Source organism: Podarcis pityusensis (assembly GCF_964106645.2).
Source record: "Podarcis pityusensis genome assembly, chromosome: 4".
Classification (NCBI taxonomy): Eukaryota; Metazoa; Chordata; class Lepidosauria; order Squamata; family Lacertidae; genus Podarcis; species Podarcis pityusensis.
In genome coordinates, this window is record NC_138027.1 from 72,121,770 (window position 1) to 72,141,809 (window position 20,040).

At 41.2% G+C, this 20,040-nt stretch overlaps 1 protein-coding gene across 5 annotated transcripts; it reads right to left on the reverse strand.

The window, feature by feature from the left end:
* Positions 1–5,148: 5,148 nt before the first annotated feature.
* Positions 5,149–18,362, reverse strand: ASMT (acetylserotonin O-methyltransferase). 5 transcript variants are annotated; one of them, XM_081001420.1, is made up of 9 exons: positions 17,972–18,362; positions 15,471–15,603; positions 13,815–13,989; positions 12,726–12,855; positions 10,424–10,492; positions 9,817–9,935; positions 8,895–9,035; positions 7,977–8,099; positions 5,149–6,326 (listed from the first exon to the last, which is right to left on the reverse strand). In XM_081001420.1, the coding sequence occupies exons 2-9, from the start codon at positions 15,540–15,542 to the stop codon at positions 6,115–6,117; spliced, it is 1,041 nt and encodes a 346-aa protein (XP_080857546.1). In that variant the 5' UTR covers positions 15,543–15,603; positions 17,972–18,362; the 3' UTR covers positions 5,149–6,114. The 5 variants fall into 5 exon arrangements, with proteins under 5 accessions (XP_080857546.1, XP_080857547.1, XP_080857545.1 ...); XM_081001421.1 differs by lacking the exon at positions 17,972–18,362 and adding an exon at positions 17,543–17,561; XM_081001419.1 differs by lacking the exon at positions 17,972–18,362 and adding an exon at positions 16,984–17,311.
* Positions 18,363–20,040: the final 1,678 nt, after the last annotated feature.

Genomic DNA, 20,040 nt, shown 5'->3' on the forward strand with positions numbered 1-20,040 from the left:
CAGTTCTCATAAACTGTTTAGGTTAAATTTTATTGTACACAGTGACTAGGATCCAATGAAAATAATTAGAGAATAACTTGAGTTTAATCTCCGAAGATCAAAAACCAGATCAAAAGACATTACTTTTTTTCAGGTTTCTGCCCCGTAATATATTTTTCACCCTTAACAAGGACAACTCAGTTTGACACACTTTTTTATGTTTCCATTGACTAGCAGAAAAAGCCAGACTGCATTGATGACCCTCAGAGGGAGAATAACCGACATAAATGAATAGATACAAACGGTTCACAACAACCAATACTTTGCTCACTTCAAGAGGGAAACAAAGGAGATATTATGCTGAAGCGGCATTTCAGAAAAGTAGATTGAAGGTAAAAAATGTTCCTGGCCTATTTGTTAGCTGGCTGATGCCACTGTATAGTTTCTTTTTTCCCTGTTTGGCAATAGTACTGTATTGTAAAAGGATGTTAAACGCAGTGAAGCAGCTGGATACTTCCAGACTCTACACTTACTGCTCTTAACAAGCATTCTGTGCATTACTTCAGTTGTAAAGCACAAAATTAACATTTCTCTTCCCATCGTCATTCCATGCTTTACAACTGCTTCTACATACCTATTAGAGCAAAAATCCCCCCACTACTCAAAAAAACAACAACTCTGAAGAAAAATAAGATATACGCAGGCTTCCCCCACCAGGTCTCTCTCAGGAAGGTCCACATATTCCAGCAGCCTATCTCACGATTTCCCACTTACACTAGTGGCCAAAATTGTAGAAACCTTTTGGGAAAAGTGTATTTCTGAGGTTTGGTGGCTCATAAAACCAGTTTTTTTGGAGTAATACCATAAAACTATATATTAGTGGAAAGATAATTTAATGAAGAATCAGGTAGGTAGCTGTGTTGGTCTGACACAGTCGAAATAAATAAAAAATTGTCCAGTAGCACCTTAGAGACCAGCAAAGTTTGTTCTGGGTATAAGCTTTCATGCATATGCACACTTCTTCAGATACATCTTATACCAGCTGCTGGGTGACCTTGGGCTAGTCACACTTCTCTGAAGTCTCTCAGCCTCACTCACCTCACAGAGTGTTTGTTGTGGGGGAGGAAGGGAAAGGAGATTGTTAGCCGCTTTGAGACTCCTTAGGGCAGTGATAAAGTGGGATATCAAATCCAAACTACTACTCTTCCTCCCCTTCTTCTTCTTCTTCTTCTTCTTCTTCTTCTTCATCTTCTTCTTCTTCATCATCTTCTATGTAATGTAACTTGCACACACATGGGTTATGTCAGTTGAGCTAGGGTAAGGGACTTATCTATTGATGAATCAAGGTGTGCCTGAGATATGCTGAACCCAAAAGCTCCCATCCTACCAGGGCTTGGGTTTGGACTGTGCTGTCGAAGCAATCCTTTTCGTGAAATGTGTCTGCTGTTTTAATTCAGGGGGCATGTGATCCAGCTCTCAGACATCTGGGAAACACTAAACGTCATCCCTTTCTCTTTCATAAAGAGCACATGCACTCCCTTAACCTAAGCAAAATGGCTGCTGTCAACTGCCGTTAAGGAAAAACTGTGAGTCAGCTACTCTTTTTAGTCTGCCGCTCTCTTCAGTCTGTTCCATTTTTAGTAGCGTCTCTGTGTTTTCCGCACATTCACTACAAAAGGTTGCTCTATTGTTTATGGAAATGGAAGCGGGTGCACTCAGAGTGAATTACTCATAAGGAAGAGCAGCTATTGGCAAGGTCACCTTTATGCCTCATAACTCTCAAGTACATCTCTGAGTTTCAGAGATGAAAAGCAGTAAAATGTATATCTATAAGCTCTGTTCTACCAAACACTCCTGCATAGTATGGATCTGTGGAGTTTTAAAGCCTTAAGGCAGGAGGGAAAGTACCTTACATAACCTTCCTAGATAACCTCACATTATACTCCATGAGTCAAATCCAGCAAAAAGTAATAAATCTCCCTGCCTCCATCCCATAAGATCTGTAGCTGCAGGAGGACTGGAACTGTAGGCTGTTGATTTCAGGTTTTGGGGATGCTTGGAACTGAAATAGAGTATGAAACAGACATGATAAGAGTAAAATGCAGCTGGAATTCCAGAAGTTTTTATTTTAGAACTTAAAACTGCCCAAAGAAACTTGATTGGATCAGCAGCTAGAGGAGGGGGACACCTTTTCCCTGCACTGCTTTTTTATCAAAATGCTACCCACTACTAGAAAAATAATAATAAAGCCGTGATACAGGCACAGTGTGGGGCTAATAATTGTTTAAAGCAGACCAGTAGAGCAGGCATCACCTCCCTCAGCACCACTACTCCAACCGAAACCAGAAACTCCCTCACATTAATATATCTTTAAAAGTGTGGAGAGATCCTGTCATGTATCTTATATTTTATGTCTGTTTCAGAGCTGTGCTCAGACCAGAGAAGCCATATTGTTACTGGACTACAACTCCCATCATCCCTGACTATTGACCATGCTGGTTGAGGCTAATGGGAGATGTAGTCTAGCAAGGTCTTCCAGGCCACTGGTTCCCCGTTTGTGTCACAATCTAAATTACCCTGCCTTTATTACAAGTCTAGAAAGGAAATGTCTCCTTTCTGTCCCAGCATCCCACTCCCACCTTTTCCCTTGTGGATGCTGCAATGCTGTCATATCTCCGTTTTGAGACTAGGGGGATGGCACTGGTTATTTCAGGAAGAATCTCCAAATCCCTGTAGCTTTCGAGTTGTTTCAAATCCTGAATTTGACTGCTTTTGCAGAAAGAAACACTTCCGTGTATTCACAAGGTATTGACAATCGTGCTATTGTATAGCTTATATTCTCACATCCTGCTCCTTGTCTACCTGAACATCTCCTGTCATGGTTACCAACACCCACTCTGCATTCAGCGCACTTATTGATCCAGGCAAAAGTCTCAGTCAGTCGTTGCAAAGCGATATTGCTGAATTTTAACAGTTTTAGAAATGGCATGCTGCTTCCTCGTTTGAATTCCAGCCATGCTCCCATTTCAGGCAAGCAGAAAACGACGCACAAGCAAATAACTGTCTAGCACCTTTCCCTTGGGTGCACAGCCATGGAAAGCATCTAAAATTACTTGTCAACTGACAAGACACGCAAGCCTGTTTCATTCGCATCTTGAACCAAGCAGGACTACTTTGCTTTACAGTATCAGCCCAGTAAAGCAAATATATTCTAGAGAGCAATATTTGTGGAGTCCTGTAAAATATATAGTATAGTAATTGGACATATTCTGTGAATGTAGGGTTCCATGGTGTTGTGAGAGGATGAAGGGCAGCCATTTTGGAAAATGGCCTCCATAGACTTACCTCAACATGTTCAAGATGTCTACTTCTGTTTATATTGTATCAAACCAGGGGTTTTGCCTCATGTAGGTCAGCCATAAAATTCCTACACCGTTTTTTTCCAGAGACAGGATTAATAATAACCTAAGAATTACAGCTACATTTCATTTTAAAAGCCACTCCTACAGCCATTTAAAGGCCTGCTGAAATAAAAATGTAATGAGATATCTAGTCAAATGAACTCCTCAGACAGGGTCAGGTGTGGAAATGCATCACCTGCAAGTAGAGATGGAGTAGAAAACTGATTTTGTTTCTGTTTTAATTCACGCTTCTTGAACCAATATGCAAACCGAAATACAACTATCCTTCAAAATTTATGCTTCTTTGAATTTTACAATAGTGTTCCCCAACCAAAGAATACATACAAAAATCATTATATTATAGGGGAAATGTGCATAAAAACATATATATTAGTGAAATGTATTAACAAAAATTGCTTGCAAAAATGTGTTCATTAGTAAATGCATAAATCACACTGACAAGCTGAAGAATATTCACTAGGTTTTTTGTTTCATTAAAAAAACAAAACCAAATTTACAAATTGCTGCAGAAATGCAGAGAACTGAATTTAAGACTGGAAAATTTAGAATCTTAGAGAACCAAAACTGACAGATTCACCCATCCTTACCTGCAAGTTTTGTTCAGATCACCAAGACCTCTCCACCAAGTAACTGTCCCCTCTTCTTTCATCCAAAACTATACAAGACTATGAATGAGTTGCCACTTGGTGGTAGGCTAAGGAAAAGCTAAGGAAAAGCCTTAACTGTGCAGAATACAGCCTGCAGTTCATATCCCATCCTTTCCCGATGAAGGTACATGACAGCTCCTGAATATAAAATGACAGCTACCTGAACATTATTGCAACATTATGGATTTTTGGTTGGACCAAAGTATTGCTTTGCTTTAGCCAGTTTCTTACATATCTCTAGATTGTTGAATCTGTAGAACAGTTCTATCTTCAAATAAATGGTATCAGAAAAGTATATTTTTGTATGTACGTATACCTGGAAATATAGCATGTTACTTTAAAACTATGGAATGAGATTCCACTTACATTTCACAAGGAAACACTCCACGATAATGGAATGTTTGCTCTGCAGAATTAAGGAGCAGGGTGTTTACAGTGGATTTGTCTTGGTTTTAGCAACTTGACCTCAGTGCTGAACTTCATCCTTGAATGTAAGTGGAGAAGTGCTGGCCAGCATAGACATTTCAGAACCAGTCACAGGGTACAGCTGAAGTATAGAAGAACAGCACCCTCTAACGGCGAATGTGATACTGTTTCGTGAGAGAAGTGTTGATTTGTTTCGTGAGAGAAGTGTTGATTTGGCTCAGTGCCAACTTGCTCACTTACCTTCTTAAGACATTTTAATTTACATTGCCTCCCCCGCAGCCAGCCTATAGTGTCACCTGCCAACTTAGAATGACACTTCACATATCTGATGTGATGAAGTAGACTCCAATTCACCAAAGCTAAACTGAATAGCTTTAAGGTAGCCTCCTCCAAGCAGATGTCCTACATATTTTTTTGGACTGCAAAGCTCTGGAGGGCATCAGCTTGTAAGAGACTGCTTAGAAGTGCCAGAATGTTCTTTGTTTTGACTGCAATGGACTGTCCTCCCAAAATCATTACACAATACAGTAGCACATACATACATCTTCCAGGACTGTTTTGCATTTAAATAAATCCTGCTCATTAGATATTTCTATTAACTAATCCAAGGGTCAAAGTATTTAATTGATAAGTCTTTTCTTTAATTCATAAATGAGTTGCCATTTGCAAAATAATTCATTTCAGAGAATTTTATTATAGAGCAGGGCTAGTCTGAACAAAAAATAAGATATCTCCATCTGTCAAAAGGTTTTCTTTTGTTTCATTTCTTTTTGGAATATACCTCCAATATCAGAGTAATGTGGTGTTCCTTAAGGGGTGAATCACGCTCCAGAAATGAATTAACACATTTTAAACTATTAACTACTTTTGTTTTCATTACTGTGTATTTTGTAATAATGTTTTAAACTTCCGTTAGCTGCCTTGAATCCAAATTTGGGAGGAAGGCAGGATATAAATACGTAAAATAAAATAAATAAAACAATTAAATCTCATTCTTTGCAGGAAGAGGCCTTGGAGCCAGAGTGGAAGAGACATAGGGACTGGATTTCTATCATGAAGCCAGCAATACAAATGTCCATTTGACAACTGCACACACAGAAATGCACAAGAAAACATACCCCACCATTTACCAGACCCCATAGCAGACTTGGAATTTGCTTTACAACATGTGAGCGAAGTGTCCTCTGGCCACTTACTCTATCCTAGCCCTCTCTTATGACCTTCCATCTCAATGACCCTGCATCTCCTGTACATCTATCTTAAGACATCTCCCTGCACCTGTGTGATGTTTTCATTTCCCTCACTAGATTAGCATTCCATGACTGATTTTTTTTTAACACATGACAACACAGTGGCCCAAACCAATGGCTAGTAGAATATACCTACAAATACTCACTATGTGGACTGTAAGGCATGCTTAAGGTGAAAGGGATTTTAGACTGAAAAGGCCAAGCAGGCACTCTCTTTCCCTAGGCTGCAATTAAATAAATTAGTACTGTAACATTTGACAGTTATTAGATTGCTATTGATATTATAATTGCGACTGTGAGTTGGATAGATATTTTTAACTTAAACCAAACCCTATCATTATTGTTCTTGCTTTATTTGCCACGTCTGATAATAAAGCTGCAGAGACTATATTATTTTCTTCCTAAAATGGCATCATACAGCTTTCCAGTTTTCTTGATTTCAATCTCCCTGAAGCCAGCTGCTGTGAGGAGGCTGCTGTACTCTGCAGGGGTCCGCTCTTTCCCTTCAGTCTGAACCAACATATTAATGGAATAGAGCTGGCTTTCCAAAGGTCCGCTTCTGTCTTCATTCAGAAGTGTTTCGACTAGTAAAACGCCGCCACCTGGTTGGGGAAAACAAGATTCATTTTGACACATTGTCCAGCCTCATCTTAATCCTATAAGGGGTCTATAACCTCAGCCTAAGATTTCAAGAAAAAGAGAGCACCCAGGAATGAAGATGGAGCTACGTGAAACAGAACAACAAGGATTTAGACCTGTAAGCAAAGTATGGATTTCTATACTCTTCCTATAAACCAGAGCTAGCTAATGTGGTACCCTCCAGATACTGCTGGACTACAACTCCCATTATCCCTGACATTGACACTGATGGGAGTTAGAGTCCAAAGCCTCTTGAGGGTGCCAGGTTGGCTATCCCTGCTATCTACTATCCCTACTATTTAATGGAACATCTTCCATTAAAGTAAAATGTTGCTGCCATGATAAAATAACCATAGACCTTTCAAGACGTTATAGAAAGGCTAAATTGACTGATATAGGGAGTGACAATGGCAGACTCATCTTGTCATACATGTGACCATTGTGAATTCTATAATATGGTTTGTAATTGTGCTGTTTAGCTTTTTTTAGTTGTTTTGCTAATAGTGCTTTATATAATTGTTTTACTGATGATATGTTAATTATTCTTTATGATTTATGTGGCATTTGTGATGTTCTGTTATTGTTATTTATTGTTTGCAAGCTGCTTTGTAATTCATTTGAATGAAAAGCAACACAGAAATATAATCAATCAATCAATCATCAATCAATGTGTAGAAAGAGAGATGCCAGGATATTCAGTCTGCTCTCACAACGCCACTGCCCCATGTCCATTTAGTCCTTCCGTAACTTCTGAAAGGGGAATACAACTACAGCTGCCACTAACATTTCAGCTACTTTATTTCTAATGTCAAGGAAAAGCTACATAGACAAACTTAGGAGTTTGTGCATGCTTGGTGGGATTTTTGAATAGTTCCTCCCCCTTTTAAAAGCAGGTTCCCATAGGCTATCACAACTATTTTTGAAACCCTTCTGAGCTTCAAAAATAGTCAGGAGGCAAGAGAAATGCCTGCTTTGAGAGTGGAAAAAAGCTTATCTGTGCACATGGGACTAGCTGCTTGATGTTTTGAATCTCGGCTTTCTTTTTTTAAAAAATAGCACAAATAGAAAGGATCAGTAACAGTTGTAGAAAAACTCAAGAATGAAAGAGACAGCTGCACAAATAGATATCGTTCCCAATGTGTTTTCAAGAAGCTTCTTATCGAGGGATATCTTTAGAGCTTCTTAATAAAATCTGTTTGGGTAACATTTGCTGCTGCAGCTCACCCCTTGATAAAAAGTTTCTTTGAAGTATGTTGAGAACCAATAACTTCCACCCACCTGCACAGCGATACTTCCCATTTCTCTTCTCTCTCTCTCTCCCCTCCAGCCTCAAACAGCTTGTAGCCCTCCGGTACATATTGAAGGGCTACAAGGAGAGGAGAGGAAGGAGAAGCCTTATTGCATGAGTGATATCTACTTGCCTAGCCTGCCACCAATTCCACCACCCCTCCTTCTGTGGTTGCAAGAATGCTAAGTGACAAGCTGACGTCACAATTAATGGAAAGCACTGAGCACATTAAACAGTCCTAGAGAGATAAAGGCACTTGGTTTTTTGAAGTGATGGATGCAATGTATAGCCAGGCTCTTGTACATTATTATACACTCGTGCGTACCAGTTTTGCAAGCCTTCTGCACCTTTTTGAGAAGCTGCACACATTTCTCATCTGCCCAGTCATGGAGGATCCTTGCTAAAATATACAGGTCAGCTTCTGGAATTGGGTCTGCAAAAAAATCTCCTGTATCAGGCAGAAAACAAACATTAATTTCTGATTAACCGAGAATCCAGCATGTCAAGAAAACATGGAATGGGTCCAAAGTAGCTGAGATCAGAAGAAGATTCGCTGGTGTTTATTTTCATGCTTGAGCCAGCATTAAAGTTCTCTGGAGGACGGGACAGGACGGGTTTTGTAACCGCTGATATGCACCATGTTAATAAAAGCATCTAAACTACATGTTTTCTATTTGTTGGACACCAGGCATGTGTAAAAGAAGAAACAGTAAGTCCAAGCAACACAGGCACTTTCTGTATTGGATTCCATGTGAAGATGGTCTATCCTGTAATTAATTCAGAGAATAGAAGTTCTAATATTATAATTTAACCTATTTCATTCTTGAACAGCATGGGTGGTATACAATCATCTTCATTAATTTCAATGGGTCTTCTCTGATTAAAAAGTAGGTTAATATCACCCAGAGTCTTGGGATTTTAAGAAACATTCATACAAGCAGCCAAAACATTTTTCTGGAAGAGTCAACTCTAAAAGCCATCCAGTGACTTATCTGTTAGGCAGTGAGAGCTTTTGCAGTCACACACATATATATAAGCTCTAGCTCCAGGTCACACTTGTATGGCCCTTCTGAAATGTCCAACAAATAAAATATTTCAAATGTCAGGGGGAGGAAATAGCCTTAGGGAAAAAGGCACAGTATTAAATTATGGGGCTACTTTCTACAGAGAGGGGAAAGCAATTTACAGTAAAGAGCAATGCTCTCCTCCTCATCCTAGTTTTCTCAGAAACCACCATCTTTACCTTCATGAAAAGTGATCCGCCGTTCCTCAGAGGACACAAAATGCTTCTTTGCTGTTTGTACTACTTTAGGCAGGTCGAAAATTGTGACTGAACAATTTGGATATAGTGAAACACACTCCTGGGCTAAAGCACCAGCGCCTCCTTTTTGAAGAAAAAGGTAAAAAACAAACAAACAGTAATAAGTTTAGAGGAGGAGGAGGCAGAGAAAAATAATTAACTAACTAAGTAAACAACCAACCAACCCATATTGGCACAGCACTATTTTTTTCCCTCACATCCTTTTTTGAGTATGGATGGGCCTGCCTCTGGGTTTCTTACCATTTTTGGCAGGGAATTATGCCTGCTTCATCTGAAGTGGCATAAGAGTTTCGACAGTCTTGGCCTGGACAGGACCACACCCCAAGCTAAGGTTCCCTGTTATGCACCCAGCATGAAATGAGGTCACATTTCACAAACCTCTTTGATGCCACAAGTGGTGCTGGGACTTGAAATCAGCTCTGCCACTACCAACAGGAGCCAAGACACACAAGGAAATATTTGGTTCCTCTACAGAGAAGGCCCTCACTAGCCCCACTGTGTGCTGCAAACTGAATTTCCAAATCCTATAGGTATCACTGAGGCCAACATGGTTATGTACTAGAACATGCCAACCACTATAGTAAAGTCAGGTTTGGACAGCTGCCCAGTAAGCACACTGGTACTGCTGAGTACTGGATTGCCTCAAGGTGCCATATGAGTAACTGCTTGCAATTTTTAAAATTCATGCCAGTCCATAAAATAGGCCCAGTGTATTTTTAATGCCTTCATTAAACCGGGCAGTTGTCTTAAAGTGCAAGTTTTTCCATGCAACATTTTAACATTTCTGTGTGTGTGTGTGTGTGTGTCAAAGAAAAACTACTGAAATTTATTAAATGGCACTTACCTCCAAGATCGTATATGACAGGGAACAGAGAAAGATCAAATGCAGCTATCACATCTCTGCCACATATGCTCCAAATTGCATTCAATCCATACATGAATTTTATCATTTCTTCCTCTGATCTAGAGATTTGAAATTGCACCAGCAATAAGCTCGTTGCAAATGTCCACAATGATTTACTGCTATGTAAATGACATGAACAGCTTTTCTGCCATCCTAATTAAAAGAATTGCATATTCTTTAATATACCCATGAGATCTTTGTGCAGACGGCCCCATTCGTTTCTGTGGAAGGAGCAGCTCTGCAAACAGACACATGGATCTGCTGTTTCTATTGCACAAGCAAGGCATTCTTGCAGAAGAGCTTGTGTATTATTGTGCTCATAAAACCTCTTAAGAAACCAAGAATTGGACCATGACACGCTGGCCTCAGTTAACCATATACTATTAACCTCCGAAACAGATTACTGCTGTGTGCTCCCCCCCCCCCCCCCAGTTTAATGACCTTCACAATAACCATCATTGCTATAAAAAACAGCGTGCACACAGAGACATTTGATCAGGGGCAATCTATTGTGTTTTAGATTAAACTATTATAGTGGAAGCCTTGCCTGTAAAGTGCTTCGAAGACATCTTTTGATGAAATGCCAAACGCTCTCTCGTATTGGTTTTTCCCCTCCCTTAAATTAAGGGGAAAAAAATCTTGATAAATTCAACAGCTAACTTTAAAATGTCATTTATATTACATAATACTGCCATACTCAAGAAGAATCCTGAACAAATGCCTAAGAATGTTTACATGATGTTGCTTATAGAGTTCACTTTTTCACAGGAGCAGTGATCCTGAAGTAAGCTAGCTTAAAAAAATAATAATCATCAAAACATTCCGTAACTTCCCATCCTTCCTGGGAACCTAAGAGACAGAAGTATGCTTATATATGCCTACATCCCTAGCTGTATCAAGAACCATAAATGCAATTTAGCGATGCCAGCAAATACCTCTTCTGGAATACACATTTGCCCAGCTTATCATTCTTAACAATATTGCAAATCAAGCTTCTCACCCCCTAGGTCTTCTCTGATTTGGAATGTAAAACAAGATTCTGCACACACCCCAACTATTCAGTGGCCTTGACAACCAAAGCCAGATAAGCTTTGTAGGCCCATGCATGAAGAAGAGGAGGAGGAGGAGGAGTTTGGATTTGATATCCCGCTTTATCACTACCCAAAGGAGTCTCAAAGCAGCTAACATTCTCCTTTCCCTTCCTCCCCCACACACTCTGTGAAGTGAGTGAGGCTGAGAGACTTCAGAGAAGTGTGACTAGCCCAAGGTCACCCAGCAGCTGCAGGTGGAGGAGCGGAGACACGAACCCGGTTCCCCAGATTACGAGTCTACCGCTCTTAACCACTACACCACACTGTGCCCAATGAAACTCTCACAGCTGTCTCTGAACTGTGTGAGCTAGACAATCTAACCATGCAGCCTTTTGCTTGGCATGTATAATCTGCTTTGGGTCAATTACTTTGATTTGTTCCTTGCGAAGGTTTTGTTCCTTGTGAAGGTTTCATGTAACTGATGTTTCTCACCCAGCTCCAAAAACCCTTTCTTTCCCCACTGAATGTATTTACACGGTTGTTGCTGTTGTTTTGGCTGGGAAAGGTGGAGGTAAATTTCAAGGCAGCTTTCTTCTCAAGCAGACATAAGATAAGGTGCCTATCTGCAGAGCACCACCAGTGAACATGTGCCAAGAGAGATCTCTTAGAAACAGATGTGTGTGTTTTTCCAAACACATGCCGAGGAAGCTTGTAATTGCCAAGTGCATTCTTAATTGAGCCAAAGGGAATTGTTCCATCACTGGTGCACATGGGTGATACAGGATGCTTCTCTGCCAGAGCTACGCTTGATAGTTGTTTTGAATTGAAGGGAAATATGGATTTAGTTCCGCCTTCTACTCCTTCTGAAACAACTGACAGGTGTTAAGAGGGTCTCCAAAATGTCTTGAGCTAAAGTGCCTTCCCATTTTTTAATATTTATTGCTTTCTCTGGATTATGGCAAATGACCAGAACTTGAAGATAATGGAAATTTGTTGGGAAGCTTCTACAGTGATACTTTGGGTTACAGGTTACAGACTCCGCTAACCCAGAAACCCAGAAACATTACCTCGGGTTAAGAACTTTGCTTCAGGATGAGAACAGAAATTGTGCTCTGGCAGCACGGCAGCAGCAGGTGGCCCCATTAGCTAAAGTGGTGCTTCAGCTTAAGGATAGTTTCAGGTTAAGAACGGACCTCCGGAACGAATTAAGTTCTTAACCCGAGGTACCACTGTACTTGGAAACTGGGCAAATGGGCCATCGTAAATTTGCATTAATTTCCAGATGCAGCTGTACTTGGAAAATCCTCTTACACAGCTCTCAACCATCTGTGGTAAAGAACTTAGTATTACTAACAACAGTTACTTCTAAGTAGAACCATATAGTGGTCCTCATTCGCTGAAAAATCCACCCCAATTTCCTTTCTGGCACAGACAATAGAATCAACTGGTATCTCAACACCTTCGTGCCAGTTCCTCATTGCTAAGTATCCTCCTGAGAATTCTCTCAGTAAATAGTGGTGTTATGACAAAGCATTCCCTAGCTGGTTTCTACACACCTGCAAAAAATGAATCTTCTTAAGTGTTAACAATATCACAATGCTACCACTTGGTGTGTGGTATAAAAAATAAAGTAATAGTGTAACAATAGTAACTCTATACCAGTCTGTTTGAACTATTATCACTTCAGCATTCAAAAGTAAACAGTAGTTTTCCTGAAAAAGATCAATGCAAAGGGAATAATGCAGTGGTTCACTGCAAGTTTTTACAAAGGTTTCATTTTTCAATTATCAACATAAACTTCCTCATCGTTCACCTTACCTCACAGCATCTGTCAAGTAGTGCCAGCACAAATAGATGGTTTTGGAATAGTACATCAAGTTATGATACTGAGACTTCGGACTTGATTTTGTGAGGTAGAGCTTTGATATTTCCGTGTTTCCATAAAATGCTGAAGAGGAAAGAAGGCAAAGTCAGTATTTAGCACAGTGGTGATGATATCTGTGGCACCATCATCTTAAGAACAAGAATAATGCATCTGCACAATTTATTTGTCCAACTTAAAGCAGTTTTTGATGCAATCTTCTTAGAAATCTACACTGACTCTGCTTGCCATTTGCCAAAATATACGTCAAATTTGGGGATTTAACAGCATCCTTGTGCAGCTCAAGGTGAAACTGCCTGGAAGCAGAGAGAGATTAGATGCCCTCTTGTGTATGCGCAACACACACATTCACCCTTGAATGTTTCACAAAAGTCTTTCTGTTTTGCAGGTGGGAAACAGACAATCATTTTAAAAAGAGCTGGAAGTGGTTTGAGAATCACCTTCCATGGTGCATTCATGCATATATATATATATATATATATATATATATACTCTCGCATGTAGCAAACACAGCTTGCAGATTATCAAAACAATATAGAAATAGGAAAAACCTATTTACCAAAGCTGAAAGACAGCTGAGCAGGTGAACCAGAACCAGCATTCTCTATTTCAGATTACCTTGAACATAATAATAATAATAATAATAATAATAATAATAATAATACTTTATTATTTATACCCTGCCCATCTGTTTGTTGCCCACTGGCAAGCAGAAGGCTCCAGGCTCAATCCCTGGCCTCTCCAGACAGGGGAAGACTCTGCCTGAAACCCTCAAAAGCCAACACCAGTCAGGATACTGGGGCTCAGTAGATGGCTTGGACAACCTTGACCATTGGCCATTCTGACTCAGGCTGATGGGTGTTAAGGTCCTAAACATTTGGAATACCCAGGTTGTGGGCAGGTGGTGTTGGCGGCTGGTTCCTTCCTATATTCTTAAAAAATGTTATGGTCCGTTTCTAGGCACATAATGTGCAGAGGCCAAAACAGGGGTGGCTGCTCATGTTAGATTCCTCTGACACGGTTACCTCCTTCCTTTCTCACTTCTGCTCTCAGCAGCTTTAAACCCACACAGGCATCTAGCAACCTCTCCATTCCCTGGAAGCTGCTGCCCAGCTGCTCTGCAATGGCCTTCGAGGTCAAGAGATCTTCTGACTCTCTCAGCAGATCAAATACTCCCAGCTCACAGGCAGCAAACATCACCTAAAACCAAAGGAACGGGCAGGGATGAAAGAAGCAAAGAGAGAAAACACAGCAGCGGCTAACAGTGCAGTGACTTTTCAGAAGTAAGTCTTATGGAATTCAATGAGGCTTGCTCCCAAGTAAGCAGGGTTGGTTGGGACGGCAGCCTACAGTCGAATGGCAGAAATAATTTTAAACTGACCTCTGCAATGCATTGTTGAGATTCATCTAAGTCTTTATTAAACTAAGCATACTGAAGCTCCAATACTTTGGCCACCTCATGAGAAGAGAAGACTCCCTGGAAAAGACCCTGATGTTGGGAAAGATGGAGGGCACAAGGAGAAGGGGACAACAGAGGATGAGATGGTTGGACAGTGTTCTCGAAGCTACAAACATGAGTCTGACCAAACTGCAGGAGGCAGTGGAAGATAGGAGTGCCTGACGTGCTCTGGTCCATGGGTCACGAAGAGTCGGACACGACTAAACGACTAAACAACAACACATAGTCTGAATGCATATTTTTGTTGTGGGACTTTTAATGTTGCCATACACAATAAAAACAGTATGTTTAAGCCACAGCTGCAAGTCGATGTCCTCATTGTTTTTATCCTGGCAACAGACTCCTTTTAAAAAGAGCAATGTGATCTTGCTTCAATATCTTGCTTTACCACAAATTTTGAAGGCATAATTCCCCCCTTGGGGCTAGATTAAAGTTATTTATTGATGATTTTCTAGCATTTTTGAAAAGTTTACTTGTTCCCAGCTTCCTTGTGGGTTTACAAAACCTTTGCATTTTTCTATTGATTGGAATTGCATATCGCCTACAGAAGAAAATCTATTTTCTCTCTTCTTCTTTTTTAAAAAAGGTTCATATTAGGAGTTTTCCTATTTCACACCTGTGAAGAATCTCAGATGTCTATCAAAATGGAACTGTGTTGACACCTCTTGCTCTCTTTCCACAGCAAAATACTGTTGTTAAGAAACAAGGCTAGCTTCTTCCTGGAGGACACAAGCTGCAAGCACTAAAGCAATTGAGCTCTTTCTACAAGCGGGCACTGAAAAGGTGGGAAAACTCTATGTGAGATTTACTTTTAAGTGACATCTTTGCTTGGTGCTGGATTTTTCCAAATTTGATATTCAGAGAAAAGTCAAAACCTGCTTTGCTTTTAACCTAAACATATATGGACTTTAGATTACCAAGAAATGATTGCAGGTTTGGAAATTTTAGTTTATAAGGAGCCCTGGTTCAATTGGAGATGATTCAAATGGTGGGGTTTAAGATTATTTACTTTGATACTGGTTTAAATTTCATTCATGGCATTCCTCCCAGCACATTTAGTTAACACCTGTTGTTACAAGCTGTTGAACCCAAAATTAAAACAGATAAATTAAAAGATTCACCTCTATAGATGCTCTAGGTTCTGCACACATCCACAATAAGAAGAAAAAAGCATCACTTCCTAGTTTAAATTTTCTTGAGGCATATCATTTGTGAGCCTTACCTTTGATATTAAAAATCCATTCTGGTACTGAATTAAGAGACGAGGATATTCGAGGTCCTCTGCGGAGCTCATTTTTGTTCACTGCACTGTGAGAAATCCTCTTTCCTTCTTCATTTAAATAAGCCTCTTTAGCCTGTAGGCACAGATGATTCTGGGTAGTCCACTTTAACTGTACTAATACCACTCCAGACATATTTAGTCTTATTACCACAAATGTGCTGACGCAAGCTCTCCCTTCCAGGGGATGCTGTAGTCAGCGTTGTGGGTTCATTTGCTCGAATTAAAAACTCCACTAGCCAAAAGAAGGGTCTGAACTATTGTTAAATATATTAAAACGTGACCACCGAATAGCTTCAAGTGTGCAAGAACAGTTGATTGTGCGAAAGAGGCATTTTGCATTCTTTTTATTTATAGCTTTTATATATACCAGGCACGTCCAACTCCCAAGAGACTGTGATCTACTCCCAGTATAAAGAAACTGGCAGTGATCTACCCATTGTCATTGGAGGTAGGAGGAGTGTGCGTGGGGTGGGTGGATTGCCCAGAGTTGTTGAGCCCAGATTTGTTGAGGATTTTGGGGCGTAGGATTGCCCAGAGTTCTTCAGCTTTTATTTGTTAACTTTCGGTAAACTTTATTTAATCCCATGATCAATAAGGGTCCCGTGATCTACCAGGATCAGCCGGGGATCTATCGGAAAAGCATGATCTACTGGTTGGACATGCCTGATATATACCAACGACTCAGTGGTGTACAGTAATTTGGTAACAAAGGGTTACAACGAAACAAGTCATTCTGTTAGCACATGGGCTTCAATGTTTGGAAGAAATCTCAGATCTGCTCTGGAGGATTGGGGGGAAACCCAGAAGAGATTTTGGGGACACACAAGGAGAGAAAAAGGTGATGGGAACTTCCACTGTGCAAGTGTAAGTCTTTGCACTAAAATCAGAGGTGTATCTAGACTCCATTGCACCCTTGGCAAGAAGCTGTATTGGTGTCTCTGAAGTTGCGAGAGACCATGGAACAGAAACTCAAAACATTTGCTTTTGTCTCCTTTTGCACTCTGCCAGTGATTTCCTCCACGGCTATTGGGTTCTCCTCCATGTCACCCATCTGTCTGCCTCCCTGCCTCCTCTTGCTCCTTTGCCTTCTACCTTCATCCTTCTTTTTTCCTCCTCCTGAAACTCTGGCCTGTTCTCTCTGTCTTTCTTTCCAAGCCCCACTGGAGACTTGACTCACACTGCTAACGGCAGTGGTGGCTAACTGGGAAGGTGGCCCCCATGCCAGCAATTGGATTCCTCCGCCGAGGCAGTCAGAGAAGCCTGTGCGCCTCACCCAGCAACACAGAGCAGCAGAGGAGCGACCCAGGTGTGGCGTTCGTATAGAGCCCCCGGTTGTCTCACGGACTATTGACTGCTGCCACCAACCAGGTCCTCCCCGGTAAAATCACTTCAGTCTCAGTCCGGTTATCAAGTTAATAAAGAGGAGTGTGTTTTATTTCAGACACAAACAAACTTTTACGGCATTCCAAACGTTGTTACTCTTTACTTTCTTAGTCTTATTTCCTCTATCTCTTCTACCTCCCCTCACTCAAGAACCCACTGCCCTGTCTCTCTGTTACCAACTGCCTGCCAACTGCTTCTCCAACTGCCTTTCCTAACCAGCCAACCCACTAAAACCAACCAACTACCCACCAACAACTCCCAACAACTGACTCAAACCTCGGGCTAAGCCCCTTTTTACACAGATAGGCTCCACCTTCGGCTTTCCTATTGGTCTATATTTTTAACCCTATCTCTCCCCCCTGTTCAAACATTTTCTAAACGAACGGGCAAACGCCACACCAGGGAATACACAGACAGATGGGTGGGCTCCTAGCCTCTCCAAACCAGAGTAGAGAGGTCTGATTTTTGCAACCTCCTGGGCTTGTGCCCTTGGCAGAGGCCAATCTAAACAATTCCTAGGTATGATGCTCCAAGCTAAAGTGGAACAAGGCCTTGCCAGCAGTGGCCCCAGTAAAGGATTTTTATTCCAATTAAAGTCAAGTTAATAGGACAAATACTAAAATAGATACCTGTGGGGTTGTCTGAAGTGAGTAGAAAGGGCTGAGGAAAAGGAATAGCGAATAGAGTGGTACCTTGGGTTACATACGCTTCAGGTTACAGATTATGCTAACCCAGAAATATTACCTCAGGTTAAGAACTTTGCTTCAGGATGAGAACAGAAATTGTGCTCTGGTGGCGAGGCAGCAGCGGGAGGCCCCCTTAGCTAAAGTGGTGCTTCAGGTTAAGAACAGTTTCAGGTTAAGAACGGACCTCTGGAACAAATTAAGTACTTAACCCGAGGTACCACTGTACTTTGCTTCTCCAGTTTCTGGAAAGTCATCAGTAGAGGCCTCAGACTAACCAGCCTGATTCCTCAAAATAATCTGATTAGCCTACTGAGATATGGCTAAGAGAATAAGCCTTGAATCTGCACCTTTGGTGTCAATTCATTAGATTACCTTAGACAAGCCAATCTCTTTCAGCCTCAGCATCCTCCCCTTGAATCTGAAGTACCATCTTATACCAGGGATAGCCAGTGTGGTGCCCTCCAGATGAACTCTACTTCCCAACATCATCCAGACCGTCACCATTCCTCAGCATTGTTTTCTATGCATGTGAAGCACTTTGAACATCGAAAGTGCTGTACAAACATTATTGTTGCATGATTATTCCACACAGAAGACACGTGCTGTAGAAGGAAGTAAGAAGCACATGGGGCTTGTCAACCTGGGAAAGAAGCCCATCTAGAAAGAGGAAAACCTCTTTAAGGAAATTTTAAACCTCTGCTGCCTTGCAGGATATCTTTGGGGGAATAAAAGGCTCAGGACCCTACACAAATCCAAAGTGGAGTCCCTAAGACAGTTGGGTGACAAATTGTGCACCTCCTTCCAGCAACTCCTGCAGCCAAGCTGGTGCTAAATGTATTTCTGTTTTCTTTGGACCACACCAGCAAGTCTGAGAAGAGCATCTTCTTGTCTGGGCAGCTCAGGACCTCCATACCACACTGCCCAGGCTTGTGCCCTGAGGTGGTCACTTTGGTATTGCTAATGCAGCCGTTTGACATCACCCCTGGAGGCACACTCCATTGTCTCTTGAGACAGATGGGTGCCAACAGTGAGGTTGCTATGCATATGCAGATAGATAACATTTGGAAGGAACGCGGGTGGCGCTGTGGGTAAAACCTCAGCGCCTAGGACTTGCCGATCGTCAGGTCGGCGGTTCGAATCCCTGCGGTGGGGTGCGCTCCCGTTGCTCGGTCCCAGCGCCTGCCAACCTAGCAGTTCGAAAGCACCCCCGGGTGCAAGTAGATAAATAGGGACCACTTACTAGCGGGAAGGTAAACGGCGTTTCCATGTGCTGCGCTGGCTCGCCAGATGCAGCATGTCACGCTGGCCATGTGTCTGCGGACAGCGCTGGCCCCCAGCCTCTTAAGTGAGATGGGCGCACAACCCTAGAGTCGGACACGAGGGGGTACCTTTACCTTTAACATTTGGAAGAGTCAACTCCCTTTTCAGTAAAAAGAAAGTAATTTTGAAATCTACATTATAGATAGATGGTAGATAGATAGATAGATAGATAGATAGATAGATAGATAGATACAGATGCAAACAACACTTTCCTGCTATGGCTCAAATGGCATCTGTCTCTTTAGGAGGCCCAAGATAATCAGCTGAAAAGATTTACTAGAGTAGTGCATCTGAAAGAGGATTGAAAGTTCCAATAACTAAACTGATTGAACACATTGCAAAGGTTGCACAAGCTGTTTTTTGTCCTTGATTATTACCATCTAAGCTCTCATTAGAATATGAAGATAAAACTAGAGTTTGGTTTCATTTGCCAAGAATACTTTAAGGTGCTCAAACCTAATGCCCGAAGTGCTGGTTATGAAAATATTTTCCGTTTTTGTGGATACCTCTGGTTATCCCATCTCAGAATGAATATGGTTGAGTGAGAAAAGACTAAGTAAAGGATTGGAGCACCTTCCCAATGAGGAAGATGGAAGCAGCCAGTAAGCAAAATTGGTGCTTCACTTGTGATAAAGGGTAATCCAGTCCTCACTTATTTCTAGCCAGATTAATGACAAAAAACACAGGCTTCTGCGGAATGCGGCACATGTTCTCTTTTAATGCTAATTAATTAATTAAAATGAGGTTTTTTAAATTAAAAGATAGGAAAGCGTCTCTTCTCGGGAAACTGAACTGTGCAATAATAATGTATGCTGCTGCCTAGTACAATCACAGAATGTGCACAGAGCCAGAAACAGGCCAACATTTTCTGCAATGTCGCATTTGGACTACTTACCACATTTGCAACTACCTTGATTCCAAGTTCTATGTGTATTAATGTGAACTTTGTCCCATTTTTTCCTCACAACTATTGTGTAAGGTACAGTGAGCCTGCAACTTATGCACATTTAACTTATGTGAATTCAGCTTTACACTTGGCCAAAAAAACTAAAAGGGGGAGGAAAGGGTTCTGAGGTCTGTTGGGGAAAAGAGACTTTGGCAATTCCACCTGCCAATGCACC

Excerpts from the sequence above, each read along its gene's own strand:
- ASMT (XM_081001420.1), bottom strand. The coding sequence starts at position 15,542 with ATGAGCTCCGCAGAGGACCTCGAATATCCTCGTCTCTTAATTCAGTAC. Across the intron at positions 12,856-13,814 it reads AGAAGTGAGAAAGGAAGGAG|CATTTTATGGAAACACGGAA; the intron begins GTAACCGTGTCA and ends TTTCCTCTTCAG. Across the intron at positions 9,936-10,423 it reads GTCTTCGAAGCACTTTACAG|ATCAGAGGAAGAAATGATAA; the intron begins GCAAGGCTTCCA and ends TCAAATCTCTAG.